This window comes from Akebia trifoliata, chromosome 9 (genome assembly GCF_017979445.1).
Source record: "Akebia trifoliata isolate Shusen 1 chromosome 9, ASM1797944v1, whole genome shotgun sequence".
Classification (NCBI taxonomy): Eukaryota; Viridiplantae; Streptophyta; class Magnoliopsida; order Ranunculales; family Lardizabalaceae; genus Akebia; species Akebia trifoliata.
Genome location: NC_141383.1, coordinates 10431868 through 10451928, shown reverse-complemented (window position 1 = coordinate 10451928; position 20061 = coordinate 10431868). Strand labels below are relative to the sequence as shown.

Here is a 20061-nt window from a genome sequence, read left to right as displayed (position 1 = left end):
TCTAGAACTTCAAGAAAATCTTTTATTCTTTTGTGAAAGAGAACTCTTTTCTTTTGAGTGAGAAACATGGTAGATCCACTTGTAAGTCTTAGCATCTTTGTTGATGCTTTCAGCTATATCATCTTTTACCGATAATCTTTGACTTTGAAATCATTTTTGACTTGATCTATGTTTTTGTGTAATTCATCCATATATCTTTATGAGACCATGCAAGAACATTGTTTGAATTTCTCAGGTAAGTTTACTATTCTCTCATGTTCTTCTGATGATAATGTATTACCAATTTGCACTTCTTGAGTATACTCTTTAATTCCAATATTTATCAAATTTGGTTAGTGAGCTTTAAGTCATTTCTCATGTTAGATTTTATATTCACATCATTATTGCACACATGATAATCAAAAGCTTCTTTATTTATTGGAATTGAAAAGAACATAGACTGACAAACCTTACTAAAACCCAAAAATAAAAATGAAGAACAGAATTCAAAAACTGACGCAACTAAAGCTAAAAGAAACTAAAAAGACTTAAAAGGCGACATCATTCTGAATGGAGGGCCACAATTCTAGAGTCTATGCCACTTCGATTATCTTCGATGGATGATTTGAACTTGCCTGCTTTTACTATCTCTTCATATTCTGATTCAAATCTGTCAGATGGGGGACAACCCGTTGCTTTAATAATTTCTCTGTTCTTCAGTTTTGTCACTGTCTTAGGGTAGTTGAGCTCATTCTGGCATGGAGCGAATGCACTGTTAAGATCGATTGGGTGAATGAAGGAAACTGGGTCAACTGATTCGGGTTTGGATATTGATATTAGGTTTAGAGTAGGAGGGGGTTGATTTTGAAAAGTAGGCAAAGGGTTAGTCTTAACATTGGGAGTAGTAGGAGTGGGTATGGTGACTTTTCCTTGCTCAATAAGGTCTTGGATAACATGTCGGAGAGTAATACACCTGTCAAGAACATGACTAGGCATCTGATGGAATTCACAGAATTACCCATTATCCATGTTTGGAGGAAGAGGATTAGGCAAATGCTTAGGTTGTAAAGGCGTCAACAATCCCCTTTTCATCAATTTTTGATAAGCAACACTAAAGGACATTCCAAGATTGGCAAACTGTCTCCTAGGCTTAGTTTGTGAAGGCTGAGTAGCTTGAGGAGATAGTGCGAAAGAGGTGTTATCCACTTGTAAGGAATTGACATTAGGTTTGAAATGTTTGGATTTTGACTCAGACGAGTTACCAAAAAGTCCCGAAGAATATGCATCCTCAACTTGATTTCCAGCCTCAAGGAGGGATTGAAAAGTGAGAAGATACTGAGGCATCAAGTATTTGGCATAATTTGGAGTGAGATTCCTAAGGATAATCTTGACTTGTTCCTTCTCTTGAGGTCGGTCCCACAATTGAGCGGCTTTAGCTCTCTATCGAGCAATGAACTCAGTGAAAGTTTCCCTAGATTTTGTTTAGTAGTTTCTAAGTCTCTTCTTGTGAGTTCAATATCCGTGTTAAATGAATACCGACCAATAAACTCCTTCATCAATTCATGCCACGTTCTTACCCGAGATGAGTCCAATGACATTAACTAGCGTAGGGCAGGTCCTGTAAGGGTTCTTTGAAAAAGTTGAGCCATCTGTTCTTCACTCAGACCCTGAGATTGCATGATGCCGACATAAACTTTTAAATGAGTCCTAGGGCATCCAATACCATTAAATTTCTCCATATCTGGGCATTGTGAACTTCTCTGGCAGACGGACCGTGGGAAACAAGGTCATTGCCCCTAATCTAAGAGTAAGATTATCGGGGTCTTTAATATTCTTCAAAGTAGTTTCAACCTGAGTTATTCGATGAGCTAGGACAGGGTCGACGTGTAACTGATCATCTTCTTGATTTTCAACGAGGTCAAATACATCCTGAGGTTCTATAGCTTTATCTTTTCCCTTTTTAATTTTCAGAGATTCAATTTGTGTTTGGACAGAAGCAATAATCTGTGCTTGAAAAGATTCTAAAATATGACGGAGTGCAGCTTCATCCATGGTACTCGTTTCTTCTTGTGGCAAAGACTGACTACTTGACAATGGTACTCTAGAAAGACGGCTTTTTTCACGGACCCAAAGTGGTACAGATGGAGGTTTAGAACGTTTGAGACCAATTATTACCTGATTGGAAGTAAACCAAGGTTAACCATTGACTCTAAAGATTTGACTCTTAACCACATGATTAAAGTTTCAATATAGAATAGCCCAAATCCGGTGGAAAATATCGAATTCAAATGCACTATAAGTCTATGGTGACCAAGAAAGTGAGAAAATGTTAGACACAGGTCTACCCCTGATCGGGATTGAACCTTTGATCAGACAAATTAATTTGATCCTAAGATTGATTCTTTCTATACAAAGTGGTCTAGATCTTTAAAAATGAAACCAATTAGTCAAACTGATTTGGAATTTATCAGTTGATCCATTTGTCAATTGGGCTAACTGGTTTAATTGGTTCAAATTGATCGGTACATTCCACTGATTTGGTCGAACCGATATTGCGGGTTTTATTTGATTATTCTGGATCGGTCCGCCCACTTACCTGTTGGCTGGATTGAATAAAACAACCCGGGAACACTCATAGTCAGTTCAGGTCGTGACCTATAGGAAAGCTTCTAGACTCTAGGTTTACTACATGCAATGCAATTTATCTGGCCACCCTTGCCCAAACACACCTATATACCTCTCGATACGTGGTGACTTGGTTTGATATACCGTATAGGTGATAATCTAAAACCTCAACTCACTTCTCTGAAGTCAAAAACAGCCAATTTGATCTCCAGTTGAGAGGTGGCGCACGATGCTGAGCAAGGGCCCACTTAAATACCTCTCGTCTAGAATAGACGTAGTCTATCCCCCTCGTATAGTAGGGTACAGCGGGGCAAGATCTTGCTTTGGCACCGGTTTTGACCAAGAAGTGCAATTGATATACTTAGATTATCTTTTACATATCTATGGGTACGAGTCAAGAGTTGTAGCTTTCATAAATGGTTTGGCATCCCACGAGGGGACCGACCACGTACTAGTATTACGTTGGCAATCGGGACATGTGACTGTGTGGCTCACAATAGGTCAAAGGCTCAGGTCGCTCCAGCCTGGGTGCATCAATACATCTCTCAGAATCACCTGATTAGACGGTATTGATGCCCCAGTTTGATATACCCTAAGGTACGTGACTGAAGTTGTGGTTTTCATGAATGACGTCGCATCTCCGAAGAGATCGGGCCACGCACTAGTGCCACGTTGGCTATATAGGATGTGTAAGTGTGCAAAACAGTAAACGTGCATGTGGTGTGTGCAAAACAGGGTGGGGTGTACCCGGGGCCTTTTTCAAACACATGGGCCCATGGGCTAGATTATGTCATCACATATGGATATCAAATAAATATTGATTAAGAAAATAATACAAAACCCATCACATCGAAATTAAGATGAAAGCAAACACATCACAAATATATCTGTCAAGATTATGGCAAATCAATTAATGAGCATGGCATATAATAATTGATCAAACAAACATTGCAATAGGTATAATTTTTATAATTTTTAAGATCCAATCAATGATCACTTTTGGGTGATCTAAAATAAATCGAGATTCCAATAGATGTTACATTGATGATAGAATGACAATGGTTGAGATGAGCTCACTCTCAGGAACATTAATTGTGCCAACATTAGATAAATTCGGATTTTCTGTGAATTAGGAAAATACAATCTAAACTTGCATCGATGATATCTAAGGCTCCCGATAACGAAATCGAGTGAACTCAAGTTCTAAATTAATCTACTCGATGAGATCTACATTTTATTAATAGGTGCCCAGACTTAGTTCTCACTAGAATGTTCTGTAAAAACGTTTTAACATTGCTGTCCCAACCTTCATTCAGAAACAATTCCAGATTTACGGATTGAACTTGTATCGATGATATCTAAGGCTCCCGATAACGAAATCGAGTGAACTCAAGTTCTAAATTAATTTAATCGATGAGATCTACATTTTATTAATAGGTGCCTAGACTTAGTTCTCATTAGAATATTCTATAAAAACGTTTTAACATTGCTGTCCCAACCTTCATTCAGAAATAATTTCAGATTTATAGATTGAACTTGCATCGATGATATCTAAGGCTTCCGATAACGAAATGGAGTGAACTCAGTTGAATGGGCCTTGTGACAGAACAGAGTATGAAATAGATGAATACGATTTTGACCTCGAACTCTACTTTGACCTCATGGGGATTGAAGAAGAGTTGGAGGAAGAGGTTGAGTATACTCCAAAAAAATCAAATAACTCATACAACGTTAGGAGAAGGGTGTTCAACCAAATATAGAGGATACAAACTCAGTGAACCTAGGCACCGAAGATGACCCACAGATCGTTAAAATCGGAGTCCTAGTAACGATTGAGTAGAAAGAAGAGATGACAATATTCATACAACAGTACCAAGTCTTCACATGGTCCTATCAAGACATGCCCGGATTAGACACAGATTTAGTCGTCCACAAGTTACCTATCAAATCAGGAAGCAAGCCAGTCAAGCAGAAATTAAGAAGGTTGAAACCAGAGTGGATACTTAAAGTCAAAAATGAAGTAATGAAGCAATTCTAAACAGGATTTCTCGCAATGTCCACCTATCCTGAGTGGCTTGCAAATGTTGTCCCAGTACCAAAGAAAGACGGAAAGGTACGCATATGTGTAGACTACCGAGATCTGAACAAAGCCAGTCCTAAAGATGACTTTCCATTACCACACATCGACACTTTAGTCGATAACACAGCAGGGCACGGTATGTTCTAATTCATGGATGGTTTCTCGGGTTACAACCAGATAAAAATGGTAGTAGAAGATCAAGAGAAGACTGCGTTCATTACACCTTGGGGTACCTTTCACTACAAGGTCATGCCATTTGGTCTCAAGAATGCTGGGACAACTTACCAACGAGCCATGACTGCCTTATTTCATGACATGATCTACATGGAGATAGAAGTATACGTGGACGACATGATAGCTAAATCCAATCTCGATGAGGATCATCTGGTAAACTTGAAGAAACTGTTTGATCAATTAAGGAAGTACAGTTTAAGACTTAATCCGGCAAAGTGTGTATTTGGGGCCACGTTAGGAAAGCTGTTTGGGTTCATTGTCAGTAGAACAGGTATCGAAATCGATCCAGCTAAAACGAAGTACATCATAAATATGGAGCCTCCCAAATCAGAGAAAGAGATCAGGGGATTCCTAGGGAGAATTCAGTACATTAACCGGTTCATCGCACAACTAACTCCGATCTGTGAGCCAGTATTCAAATTACTGAAGAAGAATAAGCCAAAATAAAGGAATGAAGACTGTCAAAAAGCTTTCGACAAGATTAAGAGATACTTACTTAATTCACCAGTCTTAGTTCCACTTACACCAGGTTGCAAGAAAACTCCATGGGCTGTGTACTGGGGCAACATGAAGAAATCGATCAAAAAGAGCAAGCCATCTATTACCTTAGTAAGAAGTTCACAAATTACAAGGCGAACTATTCGATTCTTGAAAAGACGTGTTGTACCCTCGTCTGGGCATCACAACGACTACGCCACTACTTACTTAGCTATTCGACTATGCTCATTGCTCGAATAGATCCTTTGAAGTATTTCTTTGAGAAGCAGCACTAACGGGACGCACCGCAAAATGGCAACTACTATTATCTGAGTTCGACATCACCTATGTCACTCAAAAACCCATCAAAGGACAGGCCATTGCTGATCACTTAACGGAACACCCTCTGCCCGGCTATGAGCCACTGACAAATTTTCTTGATGAAGCCATTTTGTTCGTTGAAGCCTAGAGCGATAATGAGGAATCTAATTGGAAAATGTATTTCGACGGAGAAGTAAATCAAAAGGGAAACGGAATTGGGGCCGTTCTGGTTAAGTCGGACAGGACTCATATCCCCATAGTAATCAGACTAAGGTTTCAAGGTTTGAATAACGAAGCTGAGTATGAAGCATGCATTATGGGGTTGAAAGCAGCGATCGACCTCGAAGTGGATGAACTAGATATATTTGGAGACTCAAGTCTGGTAGTCTACCGGATAATAGGAGAATGGAAGACTCGATAGCAGAGACTAGTTCCTTATCATGAGTCTCTCAAGGATCTAAGCTCAAATTTCGTCCGAATCTCATTCACTTATATGCCGAGAGCTAAGAACCAATTTGTAGACGCATTGGCTACTCTGCCCTCAATGACCAGCATCTCTGAAGATACCATAATTGATCCTCTTGAGATTGGTATTCAAGACGAGCTAGCTTATTACTTACCTGTGGAGATCGAAGAACCTGAGGAAATGCCATGGTAAACAGACATCAAGGCATTCTTAGAGGATCAAACTTTTTCACCTGATACCACGACGACGGATCGAAAGACTATTCAGAGATTGGCAAGACAATTCCTCTTGCGTAGTGGAGTCTTATACAAAAATTCGCATCACGAGGTCCTCCTCATGTGTATAACACAAACTGAAGTTCAACGCTTAATCGAGACTGTGCATGGAGGAGTCTGTGGACCTCACATGAACGGACACATGCTCGCAAAGAAGATAATGAGAATGGGTTACTACTGGATGACCATGGAAAGCGACGAGTACCAACATGTTTGGAATTGCCATTTGTGTCAAATCTATACCAACAAGATCAATGCGCCACCTTCAAAATTACACAATATGACTTCTCCTTGGCCCTTCTGGCTTTGAGGCATGGATGTCATCGGGTAGATCAATCCTCAAACTTCCAATGGGCATCGTTTCATCTTGGTTACCATCGACTACTTTACAAAATGGGTAAAAACAGCATCTTACGCCAATGTTACAAGGGGCAATGTCTTAAAGTTTGTGAATAACAACATCATATGTTGATACGGCCTCCCAAGCGAAATAGTAACTGATAATGCAAAAAATCTCAAGAATAAAGACATGTCTAAGATGAGCAAGGATTTTCAGATCACCCATCACAACTTAGTCATTTACAGATCAAAGATGAATGGAACAGTCGAAGCCGCTAACAAAAATATCAAAAAGATCATCGAGAAAATGGCTGTCATTTATAAGGATTGGCACGAGATGTTACCATTTGCTCTACACGCTTATTGAACGTCAATCTGAACCTCAACTGGGGCAACGCCCTACTCATTGGTATACAGAATGGAAGCGGTCTTGCCCGTTGAGGTTGAGATTCCCTCCCTTCGGATCTTAAAAGAAGTTGAATTGGATGAGGCAGAATGGGTCCAAGCCTGATTTGATCAGTTGAACTTAATGGAAGAGAAACGTCTTTCAGCAATTTGTCACGGTCAAACGTGTCAACGAAGAATAGCACGTGCTTATAACAAGAAGGTTCGACCTTGGGAGTTTGTACCCGGAGACTTAGTTCTGAAGAAGATTCTACCAATACAAGAAGATGCTAGAGGGAATTTTCGCCACTGATCAATGTTGACACCGTAAAAAAAATATTACGCCTGAAGTTGTTCTTTGAAATGAAGAGAGACCATCTTTCTACTACTTGAACAACTATTTACCCTTAGTTAACCATTTTTGAGTCATCACATTCATTTCTTAACCTAGGACCGGGGCGAGTCACCACTATCAAGAAAATCAAATAAATAAATAAATAAATAAGTAAAAAATAAAACAAAAAAGGGGGCAATCAAAAGTCAAAGCAAAAATACCAAAGTATACTCCTGGCCCGCATGAGGATAAACTGTGAACGGCTAAAAGTACAAAAAAAAAAATCAAAAAGTTAAAAACTTTGAATGTCTGATCTCAAGCTCGACCCAAATCTCCTACCTAAACAAGTTCGTGTGACGATGGGAGGAGACATAGATTATATTTTAGAAACAAAAACAAACAAACCCCGTGCCCAATCTACCCGTCAATAAATCGAGACTCAGCTTTCCTTACATCCTTTCACAACCTAGCCTAAGCCTGCGTTTCGTCCTATTTAAAGTCCTCTCAGATCAGGGAATGGTTCAAGGCAACTCAATCACGATAAAAACATGTCATGAAAAGCATCGTCAGGGTATATTTGATTTTGCCACTCAAATCGGATTTCAAGCAGTCAAAGTCGTTGGAAGACCCGAGAGGGGAGGTCAGATCGAATATTTGAAAAAAAAAAGTGACTTGAAGCATAGAGTCATTGATCTTGAAGCTCAACTTGAGTCACCGTACCATGAAAATCGTCGGAGGAACTCGAAAGGAGAGTCCAGATCTGTTACTCAAGAAAGAGCATCACTAGAAGAGTAGAGTATTCGATCGCACAGCTCAACTTGAGTCACCAAGCCACAGGGGATATAGAGAAACCGAGAAGGTATTCAAAGAAAAAAATCTATAAAGTAAGCATAGGCTGAAGGGCATGGTGAAAACCCACCAGGGCACTATGAGTAAAAAGATCAGTCTATGGCAAGATCAAAACCACCGGCACGATGAAAATCAAAAAAGGGCGTCGATGCACAAAAATGTGGAAATCGGGTCTAGTGAAAATCGTAAATGGCGCCAGGGGCAAAAATGAAAAAAAATAAAATAATATTAAAAATAATAATAAATAATAAAAAAAAACTCTTGGCCCGTAAAAGTATAAACTGTGAACGAAAAAAATCTGGAAGTCCTCAATACTCCAAGGAAGATAATTAAGTCGGAATCCTTAATCTCGGGGATGACTCTGCAGATGCTAAGGATTAGCTGACACTTGTATCCTCGGCATTTGGCAAAGACATCATGATCGTTGATGTTTAGAAGCGTCAAATACTAGTTTGTCACAGATTATTCGACAAAGGTAATTTAAAAAAAAAAATGCAGGCCTATGACGAAGAATCTAGGACTTTTTTTCAAACCCAGAGTTTTCAAAAGCAATAGATATATCTGAGGCCACCATATAAAAAAACCTAATTCGTTCATTTCAAATAGTGCTACATCATTCTTCTCAAAAGCAAGGTACAAAAAGGAACAACGGGTAATGAACCACTCATATATTCTCTTGAGGAGTATAGTAGGCATCAAGTCTATCTTCTAAGGCTATGATCTGAGAAGTCCGATCAATGATGATTCTCTTCACATTTGAAGTAGATCCACTTATCCAGTATTCAACTATAATGCCGCCATGCATCGTCAAAGCAAGCGTCTCTTAAGAACGACAACATCACACCAAGCCTCTCTAGACGATCTTGTAATTGCCATAAAAGGGAATAAGGAAGTTTGAAGTTCGGAATAAACAAAGAAAAATATATTTCAAAATTGCATTGCATGGTTTAAAACGTCGATCACTTTCAAAAATCATAAAAAATTATATCCAAGATTTCAAACAAGCTCCATGCCACGAAATCAAGGGTTTCAAAAAGGTTAACCCTATCAGACCCCGTGCTTAGGTAGCCAAATTTTACAAAAAAAATATTCCTCAACCCATTCGACGTTTTTAATCATCATGCAATAAATTATTTCGGATTCGTGCAAATAAAGGGTCTAATTTATTCTTTACAGTTCTTTGCAAGCAACTCCTACAAAGTGGGACAGCTGTAGATACCCCAATTTGCACGAACCCGTAGGAAAATTCAAATTTTCTCGAATTGATTCCAACTAAGAACTCAAGCCTATCACGGACCCGCATTGTCACTTGGCATCATTTTCATGCATACATGCATACATGCATCAAGTCACATAGTTTGCATGCTCAACCTTGTCCCTAATCCGAGTCCATCGCCTATTCACCACTCCATCACCCATACCATAACCAAGGTCCATTTCTAAATCCAACCTAAGCCCAAGACAAAGCCTACCTTCTAATCCAAATTCAAGTCCATTCTTTTAGCCCACCCTTAAAGTCCATAATCCAAACCCAAGTCCATATCCTAAACCCAACACCAAGCCCATTCCAAGTCCATTCTCTCACACCCCTTCAAAAGATGACACATGTTGATCTCCCATAAGCCCCCAATACCCAATGCATCACCTAATTAGAGTGTCAACTCTCCCTCTTGAAAATTCAAGAATGCCCTTCTCAAAAAGGTTAGTCAAACTAAAAAGATACTTTGGTCTTTGGAAATAATTCATAAAGTTGAGAGAACTTCCAATCATACCCTCAAAAGGTGGGAATCTTCAAATACATACATGGAGTTCTCCCATTAGTCCATTTCAAAATTATACTTCCACCCTTGTTTTATGTGTTATTTATAAATGAACCAAGGTCTACTTTTCACTTACCACTTCACGTTTACACATGTCATTCTCCTACTCATCCTCCCAAAAGTACTTTTGTTCTCCCATTGGTCCATTTCAAAAATATACTTCCTCCCTTGCTTTATGTGTTATTTACAAATAAATCAAGATCTACTTTTTACCTATCATTCCGCCTTTCCACATTAATTCCCCTATTCACCCTCCCAAAAATACTTTTGTTCTCCTATTGGTCCATTTCAAAAATATACTTATACCCTTGGTTTATGTGTTATTTATAAATAAATCAAGATCTACTTTTTACCAACTATTCCACCTTTACACATGTCATTCACCCTCTCAAAAGTACTTTTGTTCTCTCACCTCTATTTACCAAAAAACCAAAGATCAAAAAATGCTTTTAGGTTTTTTCACAAATGTTATCTTTACCCTCATACAAAAGAAAAATCCAAAAAGAAATAACATAAATTTTGTGTCCATTCTCTTTATTTTTAGGATTGGACCACTTTATCCTTAAATGTTCTCCAAAACTCTATAAATACCATTATTTTCTATGAACAACCCATGCTCTCAAACCCCCATCTCTCAACCTAAAACTCTATCAAAATTCCTACTCGCTCTCTCATCTTCTAAACTTCAACTCAACCCTCAACCATCTCACTCAACTCTCAAGTCTACTTTTCAATGTTCAAGTTCATCAAAGGACAAGATAGGGTTTAACATGTAGTATATTTATTTCAAAGTTTGAATTCTCTTCTTCTAACCTTCTCCTTTTCTTTTATTTTTAGAAATCCCTAAGATGTAATGTATACCCTCTCCCATCCCCGTTAAATTGGACTAAGGTTCGATCGAAAGGATGGGGGTTGAAGCCATTTTTACCTTAAAATTATGTATCATATTGTACACAATGCACACACTCACCTATGCATGATAATGATGAGGAAATGTGTCACCTTCTTGATGGGGTGAAACATTAAGTTTCTAACTATGCATGCATGCATCAAGGTTGTGGCTTCAAGGGAACTCCATCATGGAGTCTCTTTAAAAAGTCAAACTTACATTTATATGCATAAATGTAATGTGACTACATGGGTCATTCTTCTATAGAATGCCCTTAATGTCACTTTGAAATCAAAACCCTTTGAAAATGGGACATCTCACTCTAATGCATACACCACTCTTATCATATATTCTCATGCATTTTAATGTTTATTTTCTTGAGTTTTTACAAAATAAGATGGCAAAACCAAGGTAACCACCTTTGATAGAGAGGATGGGGTGCCAAACACCTTTCCCATCCTCTAACCGGACCTCCTTACCTAGATCTTAGGTAAAACTTGCCATTTCCAACAAATGAAAGTCACTACAATGCAATCGAAAAATGGTCTTCAAAAAAATCAATTCGGGTGCCCATTCACACCCATTTTTAAAAAAGAATGGTGGCGACTCCAAACAATGTAGCATTGAGGTTCATGACGAATATTTCATGTCTACAACTTGGTGACTCCACTGGGGAAACTAGTAGGTCCAAACCGATTTGACTTAGCCATTTTCATTTCTTTTATTTTTCTTAAAAAAAAATATTCAACTTTATTTTTTTGTTTTGTTTTTGTAACTAACATATGTGTTGGTTGATTCACTTTGTTGTATTTATGATTTTCTCTTCTTTGTGGGAATGCATGTAATATTTATTTTATTATCTTATTGTGATTCAAAGTTGTAAGAGTTGATACAAATTTGTAATGCACTTGTGCACATTCGATTCATATCTCATTGCACAAATCACCTTCTTCTATTTTAAAATCTAACCCCGGATGCCGGTACTCTCTAGCCCCACTAAATCGTTCATTTGGGGAGGTGGGGAGGAGAACATCCGCCACAATCACCAACCTAAGAAGTGTACATTCCAAAGTGCATGTAGGTTTGAAGATTGAGTAACCTCAAACCACCTATAGCCGCATGTATCAAAATACGATTAGAGGCATAAGACACAAATGTCAAGATGTATCAACCCTTGGGTATCATGTAATCTTTTTTTTTTTTAGCCCTTGAAGGCAACGTTGTATAGATTTTAGGCTTTTTTATTTTTTTTTCTTTTGTTTCCTTACATGTCCCCCTAGGTAAAGGGGGAAATCTTTTTTTTTAGCTTTACATTATAAAAAAAAAAAAAAAAATTGAAGCCCAAGCCAAAAAACAGAGGCTATGTGCCTCAAAATCTCCAAAAAAAAAAAAATGGCAAAAATTAAGGTTCTAGTCCGTTTTTTAAGAGCGGACCAGTACAAAAGCACTTCGGTCCGCTCATTAAAAACGGACCTCCAAAAAAAAAAAATTTTTTTTTGCTCATTTCGTCCATTACATCATCTTGACAACTTTTCTCTTGGACTTTATTTTTCTTTTGAGTTTTAAGACTTGAAAATAATTAAATACACCATTTCTATCGTTAAACTTAGGGCCTACCACTCACTACTTTGTGTTTGATCCAAATAGAGCTCGCCTATACTCTACCTATCGAAATTGATCCCGACCTAATGTGGCATACTATCAACCTTGCCATCATCCATCATTGAAGATTAACTTAAATAAGGTCCACAACCCATAACCACTCCGAATCGGGTCCGTGACCCGTATCCACACCAAAATGGGTCCACAACCCATACCCACTTTCAAATAGGTCCACGAACCATATCCGCTTCAAATGGGTTCACGACTCATATTCATTTTCAAATGGGTCCACGACCCATACCCACTTCAAACTGGGTCTACGACCAATATCCATTTCCAAATAGGTCAATGACCCATAACAATTTTCTAATGGGTCCACGACCCATACCCACTTCAAATTGGGTCTACGACCAATATCCATTTTCAAATGGGTCAATGACTAATACCCACTTCTAAATGGGTCTAGACCCATACCCACTTCCAAATGGGTCCACGACCCATATCCACTTCAAATGGGTCCACAACCCATATTCATTTCCAAATGGGTCCATAACCCATATCCATTTCAAACAGGGTTCACGACATACCCACTTTCAGATGGGTTCACGATCCATATCCATTTCGAGTCGGATCTACAACCCAAACCAGATTTATCCTTCAATCTCAACCATATCCATAATCCATGTGTGAACCATCAAGATCAATAATTGGTGAATCAATTCAAATAAATCTAATCATTTTCCAACAAACTAAATTTGAAAAAAAAAAAAAAATTTAAGCACCAATTGCAATTCTTTATCATAGTCGGTGCCTAAGAACGATCTTATCATGTTTATACGAGAGGGATATACAACGTCTATTTAAGGATAAGAGTGCCATTGTGCGCCACCTTTTCCTTGGGGATTTGACTGGCTGATTTTGATTTCAAATAATTGAATTGAGGGGCTAACAAAATGGTTTTTTGACTCAATCTTTCTACACTAATCCGTTTTTACAAAATGATTTTCCTAGCATCGTGCTGATAAACCTATAGCTCCGTGCTGACAAACCTTCAGCTCCATACCGATAAACTTTGGCTCCGTGTCGATAAATCTCCAGTTCTATGCTGACAAACCTTCGACTCCGCGTCGATAAACTTCCGGCTCTGTGCCGATGACCTTCCAGCTCCGTGCTGAAAAACCTCCGTGCTCCGTGCTGATGAACCTCTAACTCTGCACCAATAAACCTCCAGCTCCATGCTGACAAACCTCCGGTCCCGTGCTGATGAACCTCTAACTCTATACCGACAAACCTCCAGCTCCGTGCTGACGAACCTCAAACTTCATGTTGACGAACCTCCAGCTCCGTGCTGACCAACCTTCAGTTTCGTGCTGAAAAACCTTCGACTCCGTGCCGATGACCCTTTAGTCCCGTGCTGACAAACCTCCGGTTCCGTGCTGATTAACCCTAGACTCCAGTTCCGTGATGACAAACCTCCAGTTTCGTGCTGACGAACCTCCGGTTCCGTGCTGATGAACCCTAGACTCCAACTCCGTGCTGACAAACCTCCAGTTACGTGCTGACAAACCTCTGGCTCTGCGCTGATGAACCTTCAGTTTCATGCTAACAAACCTCCAGTTCCATGTTGACGAACCTCCGGCTTCGCGCTGATAAACCTTTAGCTCCGGACTAATAAAGCTCTGGTCCCGTGTCGACAAACCTCCAGCTTTGTACTGACAAACCTCTAGCTCCGTGCTAACAAACCACCAACTCCGTGCTGATAAATCTTAGACTTCGTGTTGATAAACCTATAGCTTTGTGTTGACAAACCTTCGGCTTCGTACCGATAAACCCACAGCTCCGTGCTGACGAACCTCCAGCTCCGCACTAATAAACCTCTAGCTCCGTGCTGACAAAATTCCAGCTCCATGCCGACAAACCTCCAGCTCCATCCTGACAAACCTCCGGCTCTATACCGATGAACCTTCAACTCCGTGCTGATAAACCTCCGACTCCATGCCAATGAACTTCCAGATCCATGCTAACAAACCTCTGACTCCGCGACAATAAACCTTTAGCTCCGTGCTGACAAACCCCAGTTCCGTGCTGATCAATATCTGGCTCCGTGCCGAGAACCCCAGTTTCATGCTGACAAAAAATCCAACCTCAACCAAATTCAGGGTATCAATCCTTTCAGTTCACATCTATCAATCATATCCCAAGAAGGAAAGAGAAGACAAGAGCAGAGTTGTCAAAAATAAATATGATGATCGGACGAGTGATGAAAAAGGCGGGATATTGTTCGAAACAAGGGTTAGGGCCAAATAGAAAAGGCAGGGCCACTCCGATCAATGCCCAAAAATATACTCCTTACTTCGGTCTCGGGTTCAGGCCTACAAAAAAAGACATCTCTGACATAAACGATAAGAAAAGGGAACTTAGACTTGCACGAAGACAAAATCGTGAGCATAACGTATAGAACTTGGGCAAAGTACTACACATCAGCATCAGCTTTCCACAATCCTTAAAGAGGCTAGATGATTTATCAGAACTACCACCGACAAACCACACAGGAGAACCAAGTGTTGTAAGTATCAAATCCGTTCAATCGCAAGAAGACTCATTCGTTGAGTCCCTACATTCCTTTACAGATGGCATGGACATCTTTTTCGGAGGAGATTCTGAAGGAAGTCAAAAAGAAGGAAGAGAGCCCGCCAATGTGGAAGTCGCAATGCACGAAGAAGAAAAATCAGTGTTCCCCTTTCAAATGGATTGGAGATCTGTCGTAATTCCACCCACCCTACAAATGCCTGTACCCGGATTTGACGACAGTCACCCGGAAGTGATGGTCATATCGGAACCATCAAGGGAGCCACTCTCCCGACATATCTACCCTGTAGAGGAAGGGCAAGTCTTCAAAAATTGGGAGGAATACCCAATCACTTATGAGGCCGCCATGGGGTCCAGAATCCCTATGACCTCTAAAAAAAATGTCATTAGCAAAAGCTCGTCTGCCCGAGGATCATAATTAGCCATCGTCCTCGGAGCAAGACTGTTTTGGGGGCTCACCTTCATTGCTAACAAATTTGCATGATTTTTTTTATCTTATTTTAGGAGCATAGATAATCCACAAAACTCAAAAAAATAAAAAATCTTTCAAAATTCAAAAAAATCAAAAACTCTACAAAATTCAAAAAAATCAAATATCTTCAAAAATTCAAAAAAATCAGAAATTTTCAAAATACCAAAGGTTTTCAAAGAATTTCCTTAGTTGAATGAGCCTTGTGACAGAACAGAGTATGAAAGAGATGAATACGACTTTGACCTTGAGCTCGACTTTGATCTCATAGGGATTGAAAAAGAGTTAGAGGAAGAGGTTGAATATCCTCCAAAAGAAATCAAAGAACTTATAGAACGTCAGGAGAAGGGTGTTCAATCAAATATAGAGGATACAAACTCAGTGAACCTAAGCACCGAAGATGACCCACGGATCGTTAAAATTGGAGCCCTATTCACAATTGAGCAGAAAGAGGAGATGACAAAGTTCCTACAACAGTACCAAGATGTCTTCGCATGGTCCCATGACATGCCCGAATTAGACACAGATCTTGTCGTCCACAAGTTACCTATCAAATCAGGAAGCAAGCCAGTCAAGCAGAAATTACGAAGGTTGAAACCAGAGTAGACACTTAAAGTCAAAAACGAAGTAATGAAGCAGTTCCAAACAGGGTTTCTCGTAGTGTCCACCTACCATGAGTGGCTCGCAAATGTCGTCCCAGTACCAAAGAAAGATGGAAAGATATGGATGTGTGTAGACTACCGAGATCTTAACAGAGTCAGTCCTAAAGATGACTTTTTATTATCACACATCGACACTTTAGTCGATAACACAGTAGGGCACGGTATGTTCTCATTCATGGATGGCTTCTCGGGTTACAACCAGATAAAAATGGTAGTAGAAGATCAAGAGAAGACTGCGTTCATTACACCTTTGGGTACTTTCACTACAAGGTCATGCCATTTGGTCTCAAGAATGCTGGGACAACTTACCAATGAGCCATGACTGCCTTATTTCATGACATGATACACAAGGAGATCGAAGTATACGTAGACGACATGATAGCTAAATCCAATCTCGATGAGGATCATCTGGTAAACTTGAAGAAACTGTTTGATCGATTAAGTAAGTACAGTTTGAGACTTAATCCGGCAAAGTATGTATTTGGGACCACGTCAAGAAAGTTATTGGGGTTCATTGTCAGTAGAAGAGGCATCGAAATCGATCCAGCTAAAATGAAGTACATCATAAATATGGAGCCACCCAAATCAGAGAAAGAGATTAGGGGATTCCTAGGGAGAATTCAGTACATTAGCCGGTTCATCACACAATTAACTCCAATCTGTGAGCCAGTATTTAAATTACTACAGAAGAATGAGCAGAAAGAATGGAATGAAGACTATTAAGAAGCTTTCGACAAGATTAAGAGATACTTACTTAATTCACCATTCTTAGTTCCACCTACACCAGGTCGACCTCTATTGATGTATCTCTCCGTGTAAGAAAACTCCATGGGCTGTGTACTGGGGCAACATGATGAAATCGACCAAAAAGAGCAAGCCATCTATTACCTTAGCAAAAAGTTCACAAATTACAAGGTGAACTATTTGACTCTTGAAAAGACGTGTTGTGCCCTCGTCTGGGCATCACAACGACTGCGCCACTACTTGCTTAGCTATTCGACTATGCTCATTACTCGAATAGATCATTTGAAGTATCTATTCGAGAAGTCGACACTAACGGGACGCACCGCAAAATGGCAGCTACTATTATCTGAGTTTGACATCACCTATGTAACTCAAAAAGCTATCAAAGGACAGGTCATTGCTGATCACTTAGCGAAACACCCTCTGCCCGGCTATGAGCCTCTGACAAATTTTCCTGATGAAGCCGTTTTGTTCGCTGAAGCCAATAGCGATAATGAGGAATCTAATTGGAAAATGGATTTTGACGGAGCTGTAAATCAAAAGGGAAACAGAATTGGGGCAGTTCTGGTTAAGCCGGACGGGACTCATATCCCCATAGCAGTTAAACTAAGGTTTCAATGTTCGAATAACGAAGTCGAGTATGAAGCATGCATTATGGGGTTGAAACCAGCGATCGACCTTGAAGTGGATGAACTAGATGTATTTGGAGACTCATGTCTGGTAGTCTACCAGACAACAGGAGAATGGAAGACTTGAGAGCAGTGACTAGTTCCTTATCATGAGTATCTCGAGGATCTAAGCTCAAATTTTGTCCGAATCTCATTCACTTATATGCCGAGAGCTAAAAACCAATTTGGAGATGCATTGGCTACTCTGGCCTCAATGATCAGCATCTCTAAAGATAACATAATTGATCTTCTTGAGATTGGTATTCAAGACGAGCCAGCGTATTGCTTACCTGTGGAGATAGAAGAACCTGAGGAAAAGCCATGGTACGCAGACATCAAGGCATTCTTAGGGGATCGAACTTTTCCACTCGATACCACGATGACGGACCAAAAGACTATTCATAGATTGGCAGGACTGTTCTTCTTGAGTAGTGGAGTCTTATACAAAAAGTCGCATCACGAGGTCCTCCTCAGGTGTATAACACAAACAGAAGCTCAACGCTTAATCGAGACTGTGCATGGAGGAGTCTGTAGACCTCACATGAACGGACACATGCTCGCAAAGGAGATAATGAGAATGGGTTACTACTGGACGACATGGAGAGCGACGGGTACCAATATATTCGGAACTGTCATTTGTGTCAAATCTATGCCAACAAGATCAATACGCCACCTTCAGAATTACACAATATGACTTCTCCCTGGCCCTTCTCGCTCTGGGGCATGGGTGTCATCGGGCAGATCAATCCTCATGCTTCCAATGGGCATCGCTTCATCTTGGTCGCCATCGACTACTTTACAAAATGGGTAGAAATATCATCTTACGCCAATGTTACAAGGGGCAAAGTCTTGAAGTTTGTGAAGAACAATACATATGTTGATACGACCTCCCAAGAGAAATAGTAACTGATAATGCCAAAAATCTCAAGAATAAAGACATGTCTAAGATGTGCAAGGATTTTCAGATCACCCATCACAACTCAGTCATTTACAGATAAAAGATGAATGGAACAGTCGAAGCCGCTAACAAAAATATCAAAAAGATCATCGAGAAAATGGTTGTCACTTATAAGGATTGGCACGAGATGTTACCATTTGCTCTACACACTTATCGAACATCAATCCGAAGCTCGACTGGGGCAATGCCCTACTCATTGGTATACGGAATGGAAGCGCTCTTGCCCGTTGAGATCGAGATTCCCTCCCTTCGGATCTTAAAAGAAGTTGAATTGGATGAGGCAGAATGGGTCCAAGCCCGATTTGATCAGTTGAACTTAACAGAAGAGAAACGTCTTTCAGCAATTTGTCACGGTCAAACGTAGCAACGAAGAATAGCACGTGCTTATAACAAGAAGGTTCGACCTCGGGAATTTGTACCCGGAGACTTATTCTGAAGAAGATTCTACCAATACAAGAATATGCTAGAGGGAAGTTTCGCCCAAATTATGAGGGGCCATTCGTCGTCCAAAAGGTACTGTATAGGGGAGTGTTGATTCTCAAAGAGATGGACGAAGAAGTCTTTCTGCAACCGATCAATGCTGACACCGTAAAAAAATATTACGCCTGAAGTCGTTCTTTGAAATGAAGAGAGGCCATCTTTCTACTACTTGAACAACTATTTACCCTTAGTTAACCCTTTTTGAGCCATCACATTCATTTCTTAACCTAGGACCGGGGCAAGTCACCACTACCAAGGAAATCAAATAAATAAATAAGTAAAAAACAAAACAAAAAAGGGGGCAATTAAAAATCAAAGCAAAAGTACCGAAGTATACTCCTGGCCCGCATGAGGATAAACTGTGAACGGCTAAAAGTACAAAAAAAATCAAAAAGTCAAAAACCTCGAATGTCTGATCTCAAGCTCGACCCAAATCTCCTACCTAAACAAGTTCGTGTACGATGGGAGGAGATATAGATCATATTTTCAAAACAAAAATAGACAAACCCCGTGCCCAATCTACCCGTCAATAAATCCAGACTCAGCTTTCCTTACATCCTTTCACAACCTAACCTAAGCCTCCGTTTCGTCCTATATATAAAGTCCTCTTAGATCAGGGAATGGTTCAAGGCAACTCAATCACGGTAGAAGCATGTCATGAAAAACATCATCAGGGTATAGTTGATTTTGCCACTCAAATCGGATTTCAAGCAACCGAAGTCGTTGGAAGACCCGAGAGGGGACTTCAGATCGAATATTTGAAAAAAAAAGTGACTTGAAGTATAAATTCATTGATCTTGAAGCTCAACTTGAGTCA

At 39.8% G+C, this 20061-nt stretch overlaps 1 protein-coding gene across 1 annotated transcript; it reads left to right on the top strand.

Moving 5' to 3' along the window:
• Window positions 1-17396: 17396 nt before the first annotated feature.
• LOC147394275 (uncharacterized) lies at window positions 17397-17894 on the top strand. Its single transcript, XM_086453265.1, has one exon. It carries the CDS (start codon window positions 17397-17399, stop codon window positions 17892-17894), a length of 498 nt encoding a protein of 165 aa, XP_086309391.1.
• Window positions 17895-20061: the final 2167 nt, after the last annotated feature.